This window comes from Lacerta agilis, chromosome 8 (genome assembly GCF_009819535.1).
Source record: "Lacerta agilis isolate rLacAgi1 chromosome 8, rLacAgi1.pri, whole genome shotgun sequence".
In the NCBI taxonomy this organism is placed as follows: domain Eukaryota; kingdom Metazoa; phylum Chordata; class Lepidosauria; order Squamata; family Lacertidae; genus Lacerta; species Lacerta agilis.
In genome coordinates, this window is record NC_046319.1 from 48,061,050 (window position 1) to 48,081,780 (window position 20,731).

Here is a 20,731-nt window from a genome sequence, read left to right on the forward strand (position 1 = left end):
TATTATCTATGATAGTTTAAATACATTGCTCCTGGCCAGGGAGGTTCTATTTCTGCCTACCAGGGGAATAAATAAGCCTGGTGTGGCTTACATAGAAGTAGCTCTTCTTGATAATATTTGCTGTTTTATTCAAAGGACTGATGGCACCTCGCATATGTGATGATTAACTATATTGAGCACAAGCCCCCAGCTCCTTGCTTGCATCAGGTGGGGGTGATGTTCCCAAGACTTGCTGCCTCAGTTAGGGGTAAGGAAGCCTGACTCATCATGGGGGCAACAGGAGAATGTGAGCTTGGCTTTGAAGGATGCTTTAATCCTCCTTTGTTAGGCTGCAGCGCCCCCTTGTGCCAACTCGGCCCTCCAGATGTTTTGGGACTACAACTGCCATCACCCCTAGCTAACAGGAACAGTGGTCAGGGATGATGGGAATTGTAGTCTCAAAACATCTGGAGGGCCGAGTTTGGAGATGGCTGCTTTACACCATTATTGCATGCCTCCAATGTCCCCCCCCCTGTTTTAATTTAGAAGCTTTTTAGTTTAGTTTAGACCACTTGGGCACTTGTGCCCCTCCCCGCCCCCAGGGTGCTGGACTCCACTCCAACTCCCATCATCCCTGGCCACGAGTCATGCTTACAAAGGCTGATGGGAACTGAGTCCAGCTTACAAACCAAGAACAAGCTCCTCTTGCACCATCATTACATGTCTTTAGGCCACCAGGCAGTAACATTCCTCTTTATCCAGGCATTTGGCCATTAAATAATCTATGGCCTGTTAAAGGGGTGGGGCTGTTGTTACGATTGTTTTATCATTATGCTGCCTGTCATTGTGTTTTGTATTGTGCTTTTATGATGATGCTCCATAAAATGTGCTCTTAATGTTGTACACTGCCCAGGGATCTTTCGATAAAGGACGGTATATAAATTGAATAAAAATAATAATTAATAATTTCTGATCCTGCGTCCTTCCCTGACACCACCCCGATGAAGAGGATTTGAACTTGAGAGAGGGGGCCCAAGCTCCACGATAGTCATGTTTCTGACAAAACTCCCCATATGAATATTATTAAGCAGAACTATAAAACACCTATCCATTCTTAAGGAAACCAGCCCTGAGTGCTCACTGGAAGGACAGATCCTGAAGTTGAGGCTCCAGTACTTTGGCCACCTCATGAGAAGAGAAGACTCCCTGGAAAAGACCTTGATGTTGGGAAAGATGGAGGGCACAAGGAGAAGGGGACGACAGAGGACGAGATGGTTGGACAGTGTTCTCGAAGCTACTAACATGAGTTTGACCAAACTGCGGGAGACAGTGGAAGTCAGGAGTGCCTGGCGTGCTCTGGTCCATGGGGTCACGAAGAGTCGGACACGACTGAACGACTAAACAACAACAACAAATAAAACACTGTATTTCGTATACAAATATTTATTGTGAATTATGATCATATCACAGATTTAAAGTGCTATGATTTTACAAGAATCTGAAAAATATATGCCACTGTTTGTAAACATTGTTCACCTATTTCTAGGGCAAAGACTGTGATATGTTCATACTAATAGGTAATGGGACTTAGGCTGCAGTCCTAACCATACTTACCTGGGAGTAAGCCCAACTGAATACGGTAGCACGTGCAGCACAATCTTACCCATATCAGCTGAGAAGTAAGTGTGTAATTCTATTTGGATTCTGCATTTACCCACCTGACTCCTGCGTTCTGGAACAGCAGTTGCCTACTCCAGCAGTAAATTTAGCAACAAAGTGAGAGGAAATGGAATTGCACCACAATCCTAACCACGCCAACTCTGGAGTTAGTAAGCGGGGTTTACTCAGAGGTAAGCAGGGCTAGGATTGCAGCCTCAGTGGTGCAGACAGTACTGAAATGTACACCCCAGACACTACCAAAGGCTCAAACAGCTACTGTCCAAGAGGATAGGTGAGAATGTGCCTTGACTGCAGGTGGAAAATCACTGGATTATTGTTGGCTTCCAAGTGCTGTGGCCCGTGGCGACCTTTAGAGTGTACCTTCTCAAACCCTTGCAGTGTGAAAGAAAGGCCTGTACCACTGCCGGGCTAACCACACAGTAACAGTGGACCTCTTTCAGATGCACACACTTTTTGGCCAGATCTGTTAGCGAGGAGTTGAGGTCATCAGATGGCGTGGTGCGGATGACCAGCCTTTCCAGAGTCTTGCTGTAGTTGCTGGTGGCAAACCGAATCTGGTTTACCATGTACGTGTAAGTGTTAAGCTGCAAACTGGTTACGGGAATATTGGGCTTTAGAATCCGAGGGATCTTCCACGCAGGGACTGTGTGGTCGAACTCCATCTCCACCTGCAGCTGTGGATATCTCTCACTAACCATAGCCCAAAGCTCTTCTGGGATGACAGGGATGTACTTGTCCAGGCGCTCGCAGAAAATAACCAGGCACTTGAAAGTCACTCGATTTGACTTTACCAGTTCCTGGAAAACACCCTCAGACAGGCTGGCATAGTAGACCCCCAGGGTAGATAATTTAGGACAAGCCCTCAGAACCTCACATATCGTCTCTGGCTTGACGTTGCAAACCAGGGTACGGTTGTTGATGAACAGGGTATGCAGATTTGGACTGCTGGATGCGATCAGCTGAATCATCCCGTCGTCCAGAGTGAAAGGCATTTGCCGGAAATCGATAAGCTGAAGGTTGATCTTGTTCTGGCTCTGGCAGATTCTCTGGATGCTCTGCATGATGTCTTGGCCGGAATAGAAAAAAGGGTTTTCTCCTTTGCACACAATGCACAGAGCCTGCAGCTTGTGGTTCTGCTTGGCCAGCATGTCCAAAATCTGAGTGACGTTCTTCCGGGTTTCCTCCTGAGACTGATCAAAGGCTATCTTCAGGTGCTTGATGTGGCTCAGAAACTGGTGCAAGCTCTGCAAAGTGCCTTCGCCATCTTCATCCTCTGTGCTGCAACTGGACAAAAAATGATCAGGGATTTTTTTTTAAAAAAACCAATTCAATATTTGTATCCTGCTTTTCCAACAACGAATGTTGAGCTCAAAGCAGCTCACAAGAAAAACAATAGCTTTAAAAACTAACAAACATGACAATCACTAGAATAATTTCAAAAGCAAGTAGCATATAAAGCAAAAACTAAAATTAAAAAAATCCCAAATTCATCACAGCATTAATGCAATTCAATAGAAACTCATAGTGATCCAAATTATCAGGAATGCGCTCATTGATATAGGCTCTCATATGGATTTTCAGAATTCCTCAAACTTTTCAGTCTCCGGTCAGTGGGGCGGCTGGAGGTGGGGTGGAAGAACCTCAGGGATACCCGCCCCCCGGGCTTTCCAAACCTGAGGCTGTAGCTGTCCCAACTTCCTCAGGACTGTATGGACAAGGCCCCCATCCTTCCCGTATTGCAGAAGTCAGCACCTATGGAACTGGCCAAGGAACCTTTAAGCCAGCACAACCAGCTCCTCAAGGAGGGCAAGGGGTGGCTGCAGTAGAAGCCTTGTCGGCCTACATAAAGCCTCACGTGGCCCCAGCTCTCTGCTGAGAACTGGCTAGCGAGCTCAAACCTTGCAAGAAGCAAGACTGAGTTGACGAGGGAGTTCAATCTTGCTTGGGCAGCAGGTCCCACCCACTCCATCGCCTTGGGCCAATGTCTGCATACGGATAGGACAACCCACCTGCCAATCATTTGATGTCAAGATGCCATTAAACATGGACAAGTGGGTTGTTCTCCACACCCATCACTTGAAAACTGGCCTCTTGGGGTGAGGTGATAAAGATCTGACACTGTAGGCTACTTCTGCTCCACTAGAACCAATTGCAGCACAACAGGATAAACTTCCAAACGGGAAGAGGCACTTGATAGGCTTCCTCGGGAGGTGGTGGCCTCTCCTTCACAGGAGACCTTCAAACAGAGGCTGCACTTTAAGCTCTCCCTTCTTACCTGACCTCTGTAAAACTCCAGACGGAGCTGGTAGAAACTGCCGCAGCCCAGGGCCGGCACACGCGGAATACTGTGTGCCGATCTTTAAGAGGCAAGTAGTAAAATATATTGGCCAGGATTTCTTCAGGGATGTAGCTCCAAGCGTCTGGGGCCAGCACCGGCATTCTCCTGGGGCAGCTGGTTGCAAATCTGGGAATGTAGCTTTCTTTGCTGGAAAACAAATGCACCCAAGACAAACAGACATCAGTCTATGAAACAAGCAGAAATAACGTGAAGTAGCCCAGGAAAACACCACAATAAACAATGCATTATTCCCAAGGTGAAAAATGCCAAAGGGTGGTACCCAATCCTTCTCAGACCCACTGAAGTTAATGGACATGACTCTGAGTAGGCAAATTAGTCTTGTGAAAAGGGGCTACACATAGGTCGTCAGGTAAAACATTTCATGCAATAACTTATGAACTTACAACGTGGACACTCTTCACAAGAACATGTCAAGGTGTGAATATCAAGAGGGCAAAGTTACTCCGTCAGTCGGCAACCTGATTGTATGCACTAAGCCTTGGAGGCAGATAGAGAATCAATGACATCATTCAGTAAGACGTCAGGCAGGAGGAATCATACGAATATCCACAAGAGTTCCCTATTCAGTGTTTTATGCCAAATCCTAAAGGAAGCCACCAGCAGTTGTTGTTAGGCTTTTGCTGCAGGTTATACCTGCAGCTATCCTAGATGGAGGCGAGATTAAATTCAGAAGGAAAGGCTGAACCCACCGAAATTCAAAACATGAATGCTCAACACTGGGTGGCCTGCTCCACAGCTCAGTGGGAGGGCAGATGCTTTGAATGCAGAAATAAATGCCAATGAGTTAAGTAGTCTCATCAGGACTTGAATCTGATCTCATTTGGAATGATAATTGTTGCAAATTACCTTGTTTTGTTTTTCTTACTTATTTCTTTACTAATTTATATCTGGCCCTTCCTCCCAAAGGGGCCCAGGGCAGCAAGCACAAGTCCAGGACAGACACAGACTGGGAAATATCCCTGCTTTAAAAGGCTCATTGAAAGAAGCTGGTCTTCAGGAGCTGCTGAAAAGACAACAGAGATGTTGCCTAATATTTAATGGGATGGCATTCCAAGGGCAGGTGCTACAACACTAAAGGCTCACTTCCTACATACCGGTAGTACTGTGTAGAACAGACCTCCTGATAAGATGGTATCTTCAGGAAGCCCTTACTTGCGGAGTGCAGTGATCGAAGGAGCCCCTGGATGTGCTTTCCTCTTCTGCCTGCTCAGGCCACCATGTGCTCTCTCCTTTCCTCCCAGGCACAAAGAGATCAGTCACTCTCTCAGAGGTCACACTGAAGGCGTCTGCAACAGGAAGCCCTCATAAACTCTGTTTGCTTTCCGAAACCATGAAGTCACTTCCTTGTATTCAGTACAAGGTTGTTGTTTTTTAAAACAAGGGGGGGGGCTTACGCAAAAGGAAGTCGTGACTGATTTTTAACACTCCTTGCCCCACCGTTTTTGCCACTCCTCATATAAAAAAAGAGGCCTCATTCACGTGCTGTGTTAAAAGTTGGAAAGGGGGGCGGATCTAGCAAGTCAATGTGCGCAGGGGGAGGGGCAGGGGCGGAGCAAGGGGGTGTGATGGGGGCAGGCCGCCTCGTGTGCCACCTTGGGGGGTGACACTTGGTATGCCACCTGCGACCCCCTAGCCTACAGCGAGCGACGGCCATGACGGCCTGTCCGGGCCGCCGGGAAAGCTCTCCTGGCAAAAAGGCTCGCTGTAGGCCTGGGATGCGGGGGGGGGGGGGAGGGCCACCGTTGTCCCACCACCCAGTAAAAAGCCTCGCTCCGCGGCTTGCTCGCGGTTTGCCAGCAGCAACCCACTATGTAGCGACACCCCGCCCCCATGCCTGAGGTTCTCAGCTGAAAAAGGTTCTCTTCCCTGACTTCTATAAAGGGCTGGGGTGAATCTTGATCACCTTTGCAGACAACACAAAGCTGAGAGTGATAGGTTGAACACCTCAGAAGGCAGGAACTATTAGTGAGCCCTTGTTAGGTTCAGTAAGTCAACCGGCTACAAATCCAGCTAACAGTAGCATCCTCTGGGCCACAATTTACCAGCTTCTCTGCAAGAACTTCATGGGGGACTTCGTGTAAGGCCTTAGTGAAATCAAAATACGCCACGCCCACCACATTCCCCTGACCCACCCAGTTTGTAACTCTTATCAGAAAAAGAAATGAGATTCATCTAGCCTGACTTGATTTTGAGAAACCCATGCTGGCTCTTAGTAATCGTAGCATCTTTTTGCTCACTGATTAAAAAGACAAGATGACTTTGCCTATGAAAAGATAAGCATATGGCACAACAACTGGATGAAACAAAAAGTGTCCAAAACAAACATGGAGAAATCTAAATTTCCCACTGCACATTTACACTTGCATCCCTCCCCCAACACCCACCCGCCCCAGACAGTTAATTTTACCACTGTTGAGAAAGGAGCGGCTTTCTCCCACCCCAAGGTAAAGCTCATGATGGGTCAAGGTACTTCTGCTGCCTCTGCCCAAGAATTCCTTGTCGGTGACTCAGCAAGGGAGAGACAGAATTGTGAAATAAAATAACTTAAAAGCAAACCCCAGGTTGAGGAGGGGAGAATAAACAGTTTACGTTGTTCTTTCCATGAGAAGCTAGAAGTTCCCAGTGGCTCTTGAAGGGGAATTCTTTCTTAAAAAGAAAGAGCATTGCTGCCTCTCTGTTCAATCATTCTTATTTATTTACTTATTACTTTTCTCCGCAGAGCTCCAGGGTCTCCCCTCTCTCCATTTTATCCTCACAACAACCCTGTGAGGTAGGTGAGGCTGAGAGGCAGTGACTGGTGCCCAAGGGAACCCAATGAGCGTCATGGCTGAGCAGGGATTGGATGTGCTCAGTGCTTCCCAGGTGCCACAAACAGCTTGCAGAGCACTTTGCACAGCGCTTTCCAAGCACCTGACAACCCGCTGGTTGCCAGGTGCTCTTGGGAAGTGTTGTGCAGGAGGATGTGGAGGCACTTACAGTAGGCAGTGCCTGGAAAGTCCCTTTGGGCCAAGCCCTGCCTTAGCTGGCCCACACCTGACATATATGATAACAGGAGTGGGAAAGTGGGCATGTCTTACCTGAAATGGCCTCACAGGCCAAATGGGGAGGTGGCAGACCAAATTTTACCTGCAGACCCTGCCCTAACCTCTGGTGGTACCTCTGGTTAAGAAATTAATTCGTTCTGGAGGTCCGTTCTTAACCTGAAACTGTTCTTAACCTGAAGCACCACTTTAGCTAATGGGGCCTCCCGCTGCCACTGCGCCGCCAGAGCACGATTTCTGTTCTTATCCCGAAGCAAAGTTCTTAACCTGAAGCATTATTTCTGGGTTAGCGGAGTATGTAACCTGAAGCATCTGTAACCTGAGGTACCACTGCACTCCTTAACCCTAGGTACCACTGTACTCCTTAACCATCCCAATGCAGGGATATGAAAATGTTTTACAAGCCCTAAACGGCCTCAGCCCAGTATACCTGAAAGAGCGTCTCCACCCCCACCATTCAGCCCGGACCCTGAGGTCCAGCTCTGAGGGCCTTCTGGCGGCTCCCCCACTGTGAGATATGTGGTTACAGGGAACCAGGCAGAGGGTCTTCTCGGTGGTGGCGCCCGCCCTGTGGAATGCCCTCCCATCAGATGTCAAGGAAATAAACAACTACCTGACTTGTAGAAGACACCTGAAGGCAGACCTGTTTAGGGAAATTTCTAATGTTTGATGTTTTCTTGTGTTTTTAATATCCTGTTGGAAGCCGCCCAGGGTGGCTGGGGAGGCCCGGCTGAATGGGCAGGGTATAAGTAATAAAATATTATTATTAAATTATTATTATTTGGCTTCCTTTAGTAATGTTTTCTCTTGTGTTGCTTTGAATGTATACTTTACACTGTATTTGTATTTCATCAGTAATGTTTTATTCTGGATTGTTTTATTTGACGTTTTAATGTGTTTGTGAAACCACTTTTAGATTCCCCCCCCCCCTTAAAAATATAAAGTGGTATAGAAATGAGTAACAACAGCAACAGCAACAACCCTGGTCTCCCAGGCACAACACTAGCAAAGCACGTTAACCACTACAAATAAAAATAGAGGTTCAGTAGGTATCATAGAACTGCAGAAGCAAGGATGCAGAGAGGCAGTGCAGTTCCTAAAGGAACATCGCTTATAAAGGCAACCCACCCACTATTAAGAAATCAAAAATCCAACCCTCCCCCTCTCTCAAACTTTTCTGCAAGGCAGACTTTCCCTTAGGAGTGCAGCCAGCCATTATAGTCTCTGCAGTCCCCTCTCTGCCTTGGAGCAGCTTTCAGCTAGCAAATCTTCCCAAGGGCGCTGAGAGATATGCTCTTCTCCTACCAGGAGTGGAATTAATCTATGCCAGCATATGCACTCTGCTGATGCTCTGAGACACGGCGCTCTTCCCTCCTTTTCCCTTCAGAAAACAAGGCGATCAAACAGCACCTTGGTCAGAGCTGCGAGCTGCAGCCAAGGCCAAACTGAATTCCTGCCCCGCCCCGTTCCTTACCTGATTTCAGACGAGCCCAGCCCCCACGCGGCCTCTCCTGTCAAGGCCACGTTTTGGGGCGTCCACTGATTGGCAGCCTGAACTTCCTGGTACATAATAATGGGGCGGATCCTTCGGTACCTTCCAAACAAGCAGCCCAATGGGAAGCGGAGCTCGATTTGGACTGGCAGGTCCGCCAGCCGGTCACCGTTGCCTCTCGCAAACCACGCTTGGAGGGGGAGAGACTGTAGTTCATTCTTCTCCGGGGAGAAAACTGCCAAAAAGGAAAAAGCAAAAACTCCACCAGGTTGGAATTAGGCTTTCCCCAGATCCCCGAACTGCAAAAACAATCTGTGAATTCTTTGCAAGCTTGAGATTCCGGGGGGTGGTCTTGTGGGTTGGAGAGAGCATATGGGGGTGGGGGGGGCGTGACTGGCATATGGGGGGGTGTCATTGCTTAGGGATCGGGTCATTTCCCTTTAATAGCCACATGATCCGGACAGTGCAAAGTGCCTTTTTGCTCTTTCCGAGCGGCTAATGCGCAAAGGCGGAAGACGTGCGCTGTAGCTCGCTCTGTTTGCGCGCGGGGAGGAGGAGGAGGACCGGCCAGGATCCGGCAAAGGAAAGAGGTAATGGTCGCTCTCCGCCTTGGGAAGCGGGTGGCCGATATCGCAGGCGCCGGCTGCTGACAACTCGATCCGAGGTAGCGATCGGGAGCCCTCCGTTGGCCCAAATCGTTCCGTGCCTCCCGCTGCCTAGCGCGGGGATTTCGCTACGGAGAAAGTGGGTGGCAAGGAGTTTTCCCCAAGTTTAAAGTGGCCAATTTTAAAAAGTGGGGAGGCGAAGCGAGGCTCTCCCTCCAAGTTCAGAAAGGCGCGGGTGGGGAGGGGAGCGACGCGCAAATTAATCCGTTTTCATTTGCCAAGGCCAAAGAGGCCAGTTTCGGTTCCGTGCGTTCCGGGAAGCGGCTTCGTTCCAGGAACTGGGCTCGGACATGTTTTGCTCTCTTGCGCGGCCCGAGGGATGGATCGGACCTGACATTCCTACGGATCTTGTGCAGATGGGGATCTCGCTTTTCTAACAAAAGGATTTTGAGAGGGTTCAAGAGAGGAAAAAGTGGGATATTCCCGTACTTCCAGGGACCCGCGAGGAACCTACCCGTTTTAGAGACTTCGGTTTACAAAAACTGGGGGCGGATGTGTGTCTGTTTTGGATTACTTAATCCGGAATAAACAGACTCATCAAAGCAGGTCAGGTTTGCCCTGATCGGTAAAAACATGGAAAAGAGAAACGGAGAAGTGTTCGTTTTGCTTTGGCAATAAAAATCAATGCCACCACTTCGAAGTACAGTATTCTTTAGCAGGTATATAGAACTTTGTTCAGAGTGTACAGTATCTCACTGCTTTTTTACAACAACCCTGCAAGTCTGGTCAGCATTATTTTCCCAGTTATTTATTTAGCATTTGATACATTTCAAGACTTGTTTTTATGTGCACCTGACCAAAATGTGGCACAATCTGTCTGTTTAGAGGTGCAAATTTGAGCAAACAAGAAATGTGATGTTGGTGTTGATGACACAAGGTCAGATGGTGCTGAACTTGGCCTCTCAGAACAACTGATTCTATAAACAAACCTCTCACACTTTTTGGGATGCTTATTTTTGTTTTCATGTGTTATTGTTAATTTTTATTATAGCTAGATGGGCCTCAAAGGTTGTCCAGGACCTCTGAGAGGGCCTGATACTAGTTTTAATAAGTTTATGGCAAAAGCAGAAGTTGACTAGTATTATATTTTAGGCCAGGCTTTCCCCAGCTTGATGCCCTCCAGATCTTCCTACCCCACTTCCCACTTTACAGTTCTCATCAGCCTCAGCCAGCATGGTCAATGGTCAGGAATGATGGGAGTTGTAGTTCAAAACAAATGGAGAGCACCAGCTTGGGGAAGACTGTTTCAGGCTTTGGAATATGAAAGTTCAGAATAACCAGACTATGAATGGATAAATTAAAATCAACATTAAATGATGGGCTCGAGCATGAGTTGGGTGTTAGCACAATAGCTTCCGGAATGTATGCTATACCTGTACACTGCTTAGAGATTGATTGGGCAATTGAAGTGGTTGATAATATTTTTCTAAAATAGATAACATGAACTCGCTTCAAAATGAATTTGGACTTTTTGTAGTAAGGAAAGTGACAGGGAAATGCACCATGGGATAGCCTTTGCTTGATGCAATGTTGTCCAACTTTCCTACAACCCAAAATGAATGAATGAATGAATGCCAGTGTTGCATAACTTCCCAGCAGGCTTTGTGTTAACAAATCAGGATGAATAAACAGCCCATCAGAATTGTGGCGATTTTAATTTCTGTTTCAAACCATTCCTATTAGCATTCCACAAGGACATTTCACCCAATAGTAGAATATTACTTAATGGGTTTATCACAAGAGTAAAACAAAGTCAGGTGACACTTAAAACTCTATATAGATCCAGATGGAAAGTTGGCCTTGGAACACCTGATTTAAAATTATACCATGCAGCTTTACAGTTGAGACAACTGATTAAAATTATTGCCACTTCCCTTTCTCCATGTGTCCTAGGCCAAAATAAAGGCTATACCTAATGCATTTGTAAAATCCACTTCATCAGTATGGAGAGAACGGTGTGATAGACTGGCCCCAAGTGCTTCCTCTCTTCTCCCATTCCTTGATCACCCAGAATTTAGACATTCTGACAAGTATATCCTGTTCCATGATTGGGAGGGTAACAGGTTGCATAGATTATGAAGCCTTCTTCCAGGTGGCGGTGCAATATCAGGAAAAAAAAAGATACTAGGGCAAGCTAAAATCAATAAGTCAGAATGGTTTAAAATAATGCAGATCTGATTGTTTGCTAAAGCAGGTGGAACGCAAAGGAGAAGGTATTCGCACAAGACCAAGAGGCCACCCTTAAAATAATTGTGTGATGGCACTGGACTCCTCAAAGGTTTTCCTTATTTATTTATTACAACAACCCTGTGAGGTAGGTTAGGCTAATAGATGATAACTGGCCCTAGGTCACCCAGTGAGGTTTATGACCGAGTCAGGATTTGACCCCTAGTATGAATCTCACGTCCATTTGTTTTAAAAGTTTGATTTTTATATGAATAGCTTATATTATTTTATGTAGCGATCTTTGTGGATTGAGTGCTATATAAATCTTGTTAAATAAAAAAAGTTAATGAATTCTTTTGTTTCCTTTTGGAGACAGAAAGATGGGAGACGTCTCTGATGTTTGGGTGGGAAGCGCCTACCTGTTTGTGCAGTCAACATCGGAAAAGGTCCTCCTTCCTGTGATGTATGGAGACCCAAAGCAGAAGCCCTGCGTGTTCAAAGCGCTCAAGCTGGCACTAGCGGGTATGTATTCTGTGTTGCCGTTAGCACCCCAAGCCGGAAACTCATTGAGGACGGCATCATTTGCCTGTTGTCACTCAGCATGCTTACGTCTGAGCTGCTCTTGGAACTTAAGCTTCCCACAAGTCCAAACCTTTGCAAGCTGGTGAGTCAGACCACTGGGCTCATCAAGCTCAGTACTGACTACTCTGACTGGCAACAGCTCTCCAGGGTCCCAGACGTGGGACACTCCCAGCCCTACTTGGAGACGCTAGAGATAGAACCCAGGACGTTCTGCATGCCAAGTAGGTGCTCTGCTTCTGAGCTACAACATTGGCCCTAAAGATAAAGGGAGATTCCAGTCCTGGTTTGAACGGGAGCCTAAGAAACCATCTTATACCGAGTCAGACCATTGGACCGCCTAGCTTAGTATTGTCTACACCAGAGGTAGTCAACCTTTTTATACCTACCGCCCACTAATGCATCTTTCTTGATGGTAAAATTTCCTCACCGCCCATCAGTGCTCAATGGAAGGAGGATTCAGCTTGTGCCGTAGAGCAGTGTTTTTCAACCTTTTTTGGGCAAAGGCACACTTGTTTCATGAAAAAAATCACGAGGCACACCACCATTAGATAACAATAATAGTAGTAGTAGTAATAATAAAAATGATAATTCTTCTCATGTCTGAATTGAGCATGTGAAGATGGCGCACCTTGCCCCGGCCCCACCAGGCTAATAATAATAAATAACAACTATAGTACTAGTCAGGACTCTCCCCCCAGCCACAGGAACTCAGTTCTGGCACCTCTCAGGTGGGCGCCTTCGCCATTATAAGAGAACGAGGGAAGGCGTCCGTGATGAGTTCCAGGCTCCAGCACCTCTTTTTCTAGAAAAATAGCATTGGTAGCAGCAGATGCCCCAATGCTAGGTAGGCAGCAGAGGTAGGAGGCGGTGTCGTAGCGGCGGCCGCCTCGCCCCGCACGGCGCACGGGGGTCAGCCAGTTGCTCCACTCGCGCAGTGCCCAGATGTTGGGCACGCAGCTCAGGTGTCGGCACAGCTGCAAGAAGCTGCCGGGCTGCCGCTGCACCCGCAGCCGCCACTCAGCCAGTCCCGAGGACGGCGGGAGGTGCTCGGCTGGCAGCAGGCGGGCCGGGCCCGCGGTGGTAGCGGCGGCGGCGGCATCAGCCACCGGCCCGGGCAGTACCAAGAGGACTCCGGCTTCTTCGAAGGCCTCGCGGATGGCGCAGAGGCGGAAGGCCACGTCTCCCGGCAGCGGCGAGCCCAGCTCCGGGCGCTCAGCAGCGAAGAGCGGCGCCCTCGGGCACTCGCCCCGCACTGAGCCCAGTCCGCAGCGCGGCCCGCCTGCCAGCAGCTGCAGCCAGTCGGACGAGAAGTCGGCCGCGTCCGCCACGCCGCCCGCGAAGACGTGAGCACTGGGCAGGAAGGCGCTCCGCGGGCTCCGCCGCAGGAGGAGCAGCTCATAGTCAAAGGCGCCCGCCGCCGCCGTGGGCCGAGGGGGAGACGCGCCCAGCCCACCTGCCGCTAGCAGCAGCGTCGCCACCTCCCGCCAGTGCCGCAACCGCCTGCCCATGTTTTCCCACGGAACACCAGGCAACATCTCGCGGCACACTAGTGTGCCGCGGAACAGTGGTTGAAAAACACTGCCGTAGAGCCCCCTACCGCCCACCTAGAATCCTGAAACGCCCACTAGTGGGCAGTAGGGACCAGGTTGACAACCCCTGGTCTACACAGACAAGCAGCAGTTCTCCGGGGCTTCAGGCACAGGTCTTCTCTAGCCCTTCCTGGGACCTTCTGCATTCAAATCAGATGCTCCGCCAAAATATTGCACACCACCCTTCTGTTCTAGAACGCAGCAACTTGTCTTCTGCACTGTTTGCTAAGAGATTTCCGCTCATTGGAACTCTCCAGGGAAGTCTCTTTCCCAACCTGTAGAATTTACAGGCCAAGGCGGTCAAAGTCCTCTCCTTTGTGACTTTAGTCATAAAGATAATAATAAGTAGAACATAGAGAAGTGTCTGCCTGCAATGTAGCTTGCAGCATCACTTTAGATCTTCTTGTAAATATGCTATTTTTCTCACTCAGTGTGTAAATGTTTGTTTTTTGCATTTTGGAAGATTATGCAAAACTTATTTACCGGTAATTTATCCCCTGACTGAAAAATATATTATCTGCAGAATCTGCCATTCAGTGTAGAAGTTACTGAGCTTGATAACCCAATGGTCAGACTCAGAATAAAGTGGCTTCTTATGTTTGCTAAGTGGAAAACCTGACAGCCACCGCTAACTTTCCTCCCATCTCTCTTCCCCAGATTCAACGGGTAGCCTCAACGGGGTAGACGTGCTGAAGGTCCATTGCAGCGACCCTCACCTGATAATCCAGCTCAAATTCTCCAAGCAAGATAACTGTCGGAGATTCCTGCAAAGCTATCGCGAGGGACACCTCCAAGACTCCCTCCAGAATCACCTCAAACTTTCCTTGTCCATGTCCACCTTAGTCCCTGTCCAGATGGAGCTGAAAACTGGCGCTGAGAAGCTGGACGCCATGATCCGGGAGGAGGAGCGGTGCCTTGAGTGCATCTACCATGAAAAGGTGCGAGCGAAAGAAATGCTGGGCTGCGTGGGTGGCTATATAGCAGGAGCCTGGAACCTTTGGGTGAGCCGGATTGTTACTTGTCCCTGCGGGCCAACTTCGACAGGTGTGCGGGACAGCCCACCAGCCAATCACCTGACATTGTTTTGATGTCCAATACATGACGGGTGGATTGACTTACCCACCAAACAAAGGCTCTTGTCCAGAGCTTTCCCAAGAACCTGAGAGCCAGCTGGGCACTTGGGAACCTCAGAGCAAGGGGCGAGGCCAGGCCTGTGCTCATCAAAAGGCTGAACACAGGGCATCATGAATGACGTCCCGTGTGGGACGGGTGGGAATGCTTTGGGAGAAGCAGTCTTGTGGACCCCATTGGGACTTGTGCTGCACCCAGTTTGGTCTGCCGGCCAGAGCTTCCCAACTCCTGCTATTTAGCATCCAAGTTAGAGAATTAAGAGGAAAATTCATGCAAACCGTCTGAGTTTTGCGTCAAGGAAAGCTGGATTATACAGCTTGGGCAATGTGCCCACTTTTCTCTGACACAATATGTTTATGGTTCTTTCTGAAGAAAGGCAAGGGACAATGTGGGGCATGAAAGCCCCATCTTTTCCCACCTCACAAGCCCTGCAATTCTTCATGGATCTCAGCAGGCATTGCTCATCCACTTTGAACTCTGTTTTTTCACAAATAGGACTAAAATTATTATTATTATTATTTAAGTGACAACTTACCGGGTTAAACCACAGAGTCTAGGGCTTGCTGATCAGAAGGTCTGTGGTTCGAATCCCTGCCACGGGGTGAACTCCCATCGCTCGGTCCCAGCTCCTGCCCACCTAGCAGTTTGAAAGCACGTCAAAGTGCAAGTAGATAAATAGGTACCGCTCCGGTGGGAAGGTAAATGGCATTTCCGTGCACTGCTCTGGTTCGCCAGAAGTGGCTTTGTCATGCTGGCCACATGACCCGGAAGCTGTCTGCGGACAAATGCCGGCTCCCTCGGCCTATAGAGCAAGATAAGCACCGCAACCCTAGAGTCGGACACGACTGGACCTGATGGTTTTACCTTCTCAGGGAATTGAGTTGGCCCACAACTCACACTCACTTTACATACGCTAGTGAAACCTTATGCAGGTGGTGGGGTGAAATAAATAAACGAAGATTGTGGAAAACCCGCTGTTCCCTGCTCTCCATTTATTTGCTTTTTTCTGCCCACACACTCAGTGGGTTTTCCTTGCTTACTAATCTTTGGGGAGGTTACAGGCTGGTGCTGAGAGCACCCCATGGCCCTCCCGCAACCTTCCCAGAGCCCAGTAAGCAGCCCAAATATATATATTTGGCAGCATACCTGAATCTAGGATCTAACACAGTAGACATCATGGATGCTGATTTTTTAATAGGGCTTATTACTGAACCAGCTAGTTTGCAGGTAAAATTAACGGGGCAGATGATTTGTGCTTTTTTGGTATGTTACTTATTGTATTTATTATGTTTATATCTTGCCTTCCTCCAGGGAGCTCAAGTCAGTGTAACTGGTTCTCTCTCCCTCCCCATTTTATCCTCACAACAACCCTATGAGGTAGACTAGGTTGGGAGGCAGTGACTGGCCCAGGGTCACTCAGTGAGCTTTCTCACCAAGTGGGGATTTGAGGCCTGGTCTCCCAGGTTCTAGCCCAGCATTCTAAAACCACTGTACTACGTTGGTTCTCCATTTCAGCCTAACCGTCTCAGGGATGAAGAGATCACAGAGCTGGAGGAATCTCTCAGGAACTGTTCCTTTCTGGACAAGAATGACAACAGGGGTCCTTCTTTGGATTCTTCTCCTGCATCTTTGAATTCTTCACCTGCATCTTTGAATTCTTCGCCTCCATCTTTGAATTCTTCGCCTCCATCTTACAGTTCTGTGGAGATCTCAGGGTCTCTGCCAAAGGGAGACACCTTCACTTTCCAGGGCCAGCAGTTCGGTAAGTGTTTCCAAGAGGAAATTGGGAGAACTCAATCACTTTGAATAAGAACTGGTTACAAGATAATAAAAAAAATTAAACAGGTGTGCACTAAAAGGAGAGAACTGGACAAATTAGTCTATGTCATCTCAAGGAAAACTCTGAAAACGTGGTGTTATTTTGCAGCAGGACTGTTTGCTGTTTATAGTTTCATATTGTAAAGTTTCTGAAGGTGAAGAAAAAGATCAGAAGAGTCGGGATAGTAGGAGAGTTGTCCAGCCAGAAATCACACAAGGAGCGCTTGCAAGGTTAGATGTTGTTTGAGCACTGGTTAGGTTTCATCTGAGCAGCTTCAAGAGTTGGTGTTGCTACCTCACCCTTCCCTGAGCTTTCATTGGGGTCCTGTTCTGGAACAGCAGCTGAGGAGTCAGGTGCCCTCCTCATGGATAGGGCTTAAGGAGAGTTGTGCTGCTGGATGGACACCACACCCAGGTATCGCTTCCATTCAGCCTTGCTCTTGGTGGTAATTTTGGTGGCTCAGAGGCTGCTCTGCTAAGGCAAATGGGGCACTTCCCAACCAACCCCGGCCTGCTCTCAGCCAGTCTCCACCTGCCTGCCCTCGGACTTACAACCAGTACTAGAGAGTGACCTCAGTTGCCAGCTTCGACTTCCCGAGTCTCAGTTTTGCCCTTGCTAAACACCACAGGAGGAAGGATTGAGACAAATATCAGATTAGTTGGCTCTGCCTGCCATTGGTTCTAGCGCTGCCTACTATTGACCTCCCTACTTTCTGTCCCAACAGTCCCAATGAGCATCAGCCACCATTGAAAGCCAGTCAGGGCATACTGTGTTTCTCCAAGCTTTCAGTCTCTCTGAGTGGGATATTTTCCCAGGCAGTGGTCTTGGGAGATTTATTGGTCAGTAGTAGGGTCAACACCAGCATCCTCCTCTCCCTCAGAAGTGTCATGCAGTCCAGGGCTGGTCCTGGCAAGCAGGTAGTGAGTTGTGTCCCCTGCTCCCACATATTGGGAGGGTTGGATCCAGAGCTCTCCATATTTAGAGCAGTCCCATTAAAAGTAATGAACCCATTGACTAACATCCATCCATTCATTTGGATACAACCCTATTTTTTTGTTTTGTACTGAACGACATGTCCCCGATGAGTTAAGATTTGATTTTTGTTGTTTCCTTCCCAAGCCAACAGAAAAATCTCTCCAGACGACCACCAGACGTTTGCCAAACTCGTGTCCAAGAAGTGGAAGCAGGTGGGTCGGTCCCTGCAAGTCAACTGCCGGGCCCTTCGGGATCCTGTCATTGACAACTTGGCCATAGAGTACGACCGGGAGGGCCTCTATGAGCAAGCGTACCAGCTTCTCCGCAGGTTCATTGACTCAGAAGGCAAGAGAGCCACCATACAAAGACTGGTCGCCGCCCTGGAGGAGAATGGCCTCATCAGCTTGGCTGAGGAGCTTCTGAGTCTCCACCAGAATGACAAAACGTTGTAAGAGGACATGGGGGGGCAGTCCTCACTTGAGACTACAAGCTGCAGGGCCAGTGAAGCTGCACACTCATGTGCCTTTCTACACCTCTTGACCGCACTGTAGCCATTTGATGCCAGACCAGTTGTGGCCCTTGCCACTGGCAGAACCTGCCCCAAGAATAACCAGCACAGGACTGAGGCTGAAAGTCAGTGTACTACTTCAGTGCTGAAATATGGATGGTCTTGGGAAACATCTTTTATCTTACAGTAGCATCTGGACAAAGGCCTCAGTGGTTTCAGAATACTGTATCTTAGCATTGTAATAGCAGGAAAAGGAAAAGATGTGTGGCTTTCAGGAACGGTCTAAATAACTGGCTAGGCTGTGTCTGAGTAAAGGTAGTTCTCAGCACTTACTGACTGTAGCATCAAATAATGACGTTGTATGGAAATGTGCATACAAAAGCGAGCTATCCTCAGATTAATGATCTGGCTAAGACAGTCATATTGTCCAAAGTCAACTTTAAAAAGTGGTACTTTCCAGTGTAGCCAGTTCACACAATGGGTTGCAAATGATTGGCATAACTTAATCTAGCATGCAGTTGAATGTGTGAACTGACTCTTATTGGAAATGGGCTAGGAAATGGGTTTTTTTGGTTGGCAAAGTGTATTAGATCTGCAATGACCTATTCATTCCTACAAGCCCCACTTGATGCTGCAGTCAGCAGAGTTGAAACTGCATGTGTGAACCAGCACTAGGTGGCGTTTCCATGAACAGACTGCACCAGCATTTTACACCTTTTATGGAGTTATTCTTGAGTGTCATACTAACTGTGCTGCTGCGATGCTTGCTTACAGGAGCACGTTGTCTGCGTTTCCTTGCACAGAGGATCCGCCTCAGTGATATTATTGTATCCCAGATTCTCTTCCAGGAAGGAACTGTGGTGGGCTCTCTCTTGCCTCATCGTTTGCTTTCAGTCTTATGGCTGTGTCTGCTTTAGCACCATTTCCCCCCCAGAAAAGGAGGCATGGCTGGGTTGGTAGCTGTCCATGGTTCATGATGACAGCTATCTCCCTTGGATCCTCCACATTTATAGACACCTGTTTCACACGTAATGTTAAACCACTGTTTATCAACCAATAGTTTATTAAATCATGGCATAGCATTATGTATAAATCCTGCCATCCAGTTTCAAATCAAATTTTATTAAACGGTCACAGACCAAATCGCCATCCAGTTTAACTATGGTTTGTTCACTGCCAATAAACCACAGTCTGAAGCCATGGTTTATTGTTGGCTTATGAACCTTGGTTTGTTTTAACTATGGCTTAGTGTTATGTGTGAACCTAGCACCCTTGTTTAACTATGGTATGTCTGAACACCCCATCACACTTAGTAAGCTACAAATGCACAAGGCAAGAGCAGCTGGGAAACAATCCAAGCTTTTGAAAAACAAGCCATGGTGACTGTCTGTGGGATAACTTGTGGTTAACTCTTGGTTTGTTAAAGAAAGCACGGTTTAAACAAAGCATTATGTGCAAACAAGTCCAATAATTGCTTAGAGCAAGGGAAGGGAACCTCAGATCTGGTGGCCCACTTTTCATGTACTATCTTACTGGCACAGGGGAAAGTGTCATTGTTTGTGTGGGCATCATTGTCAAAAAATGGACAATGTATGAGATTCATGAATACCTGTAGCCACATAAAGGGAGCTGTTCCAAGAGCAGATACGAGGGTGCACAAAGCAACCTTGCTGGTGCTAAGAATGTCTGGGTCTAGTCACTTGACATTCCATTCTGCTTTCGGCACAATCTGGTATAGCGCACAAATGAAGGAATGGTTAGTGCCCTGAATCTGTGAATCAGAACACGGGAAGATGTCTTGTACTGAGTCAGAACCTTGGTCCATTTAGATCAGGATTGTCTCCATCAGTTGGCAGAAGTTCTCCAGAGTTTCAGACAAAAGTCTTTCCCAGCCATCCCTGGCAATGCCAGGGACCTTTCCCCCCTGCTACTGGCCCTTCTCTACGAGTATAAACGTCATTTTAAAAACCTGTCATCTTTATCCTTATTTACTGGCGTCTTCAGTTTTTTACAAATACATACGCAAAACATAAACTCAACAAAAACAAGTGGTGCGTATTATTTGGGCGTAAAGGCAATTAAGCTAAAGGGAGAGCATTGTTCTGTAGAGTCAGCTTGGCTTCATTAAAGATAAAATACCTCTAGACCATAGGTATTGTGGTAATGTGTTTCCGAAACTGTCTGAGGATCTGGCAGTACAAGGGTCTCTCCTGCCTTGCCCAGTTACAAATGTTGTGATGGGAACACATGCATTTACGAAGGTATTCACTGACTGTGTCCTGAACCACTCAATTCTGCTGCATTAATTTCTCTGGAAGATAGTCTGCACTTTGGGTAGAACCGAAAATCTAGTGCATGATGGGAAATGGTACAATTAAAAAAAACAATAAAATTGCCCAATGAAAAGTGATTTCCCCCAAGCAATGGGAGCAGCGTTAGAAGTTTTTCCACGATGGAAGTTCGCAAGGCAGCCCACATGGGATTTCCCCCAGTGTATGCGTCTCCCTCATCCAGCCAATGATCTTTAGCTTCAGCAAAATTGCTTCACCATGTGGAAGAGTAACCCTAACTCAGGGGAAAATATTGATAAATTAGAACACAACTGGTACAGTCTGATATTTTTGCAGAGTGTATTTTTACCACTTTTGTATTGCCTTCTATTCTGCACTGTAGGTTTTCTACACAATGCTCTCTTCTGATAAGACACTGATTTTTAATGCCATGATTTGTATATTCTGAGAATCC

At 47.6% G+C, this 20,731-nt stretch overlaps 2 protein-coding genes across 3 annotated transcripts; one reads left to right on the forward strand and one right to left on the reverse strand.

The window, feature by feature from the left end:
- Positions 1 to 1,406: 1,406 nt before the first annotated feature.
- FBXL8 (F-box and leucine rich repeat protein 8) lies at positions 1,407 to 8,647 on the reverse strand. The gene is made up of 4 exons (XM_033157255.1): positions 8,534 to 8,647; positions 5,191 to 5,304; positions 3,935 to 4,145; positions 1,407 to 2,943 (listed from the first exon to the last, which is right to left on the reverse strand). Exons 3-4 carry the CDS (start codon positions 4,096 to 4,098, stop codon positions 1,962 to 1,964), a joined length of 1,146 nt encoding a protein of 381 aa, XP_033013146.1. The 5' UTR covers positions 4,099 to 4,145; positions 5,191 to 5,304; positions 8,534 to 8,647; the 3' UTR covers positions 1,407 to 1,961.
- TRADD (TNFRSF1A associated via death domain) lies at positions 8,618 to 19,089 on the forward strand. Of its 2 annotated transcripts, none has more exons than XM_033157253.1 (5): positions 8,618 to 8,819; positions 11,755 to 11,904; positions 14,211 to 14,491; positions 16,200 to 16,446; positions 17,623 to 19,089. In XM_033157253.1, exons 1-5 carry the CDS (start codon positions 8,633 to 8,635, stop codon positions 17,928 to 17,930), a joined length of 1,173 nt encoding a protein of 390 aa, XP_033013144.1. In that variant the 5' UTR covers positions 8,618 to 8,632; the 3' UTR covers positions 17,931 to 19,089. The 2 variants fall into 2 exon arrangements, with proteins under 2 accessions (XP_033013144.1, XP_033013145.1); XM_033157254.1 differs by having other exon boundaries at positions 8,738 to 8,819; positions 11,759 to 11,904.
- The last annotated feature ends 1,642 nt before the right edge of the window (positions 19,090 to 20,731 follow it).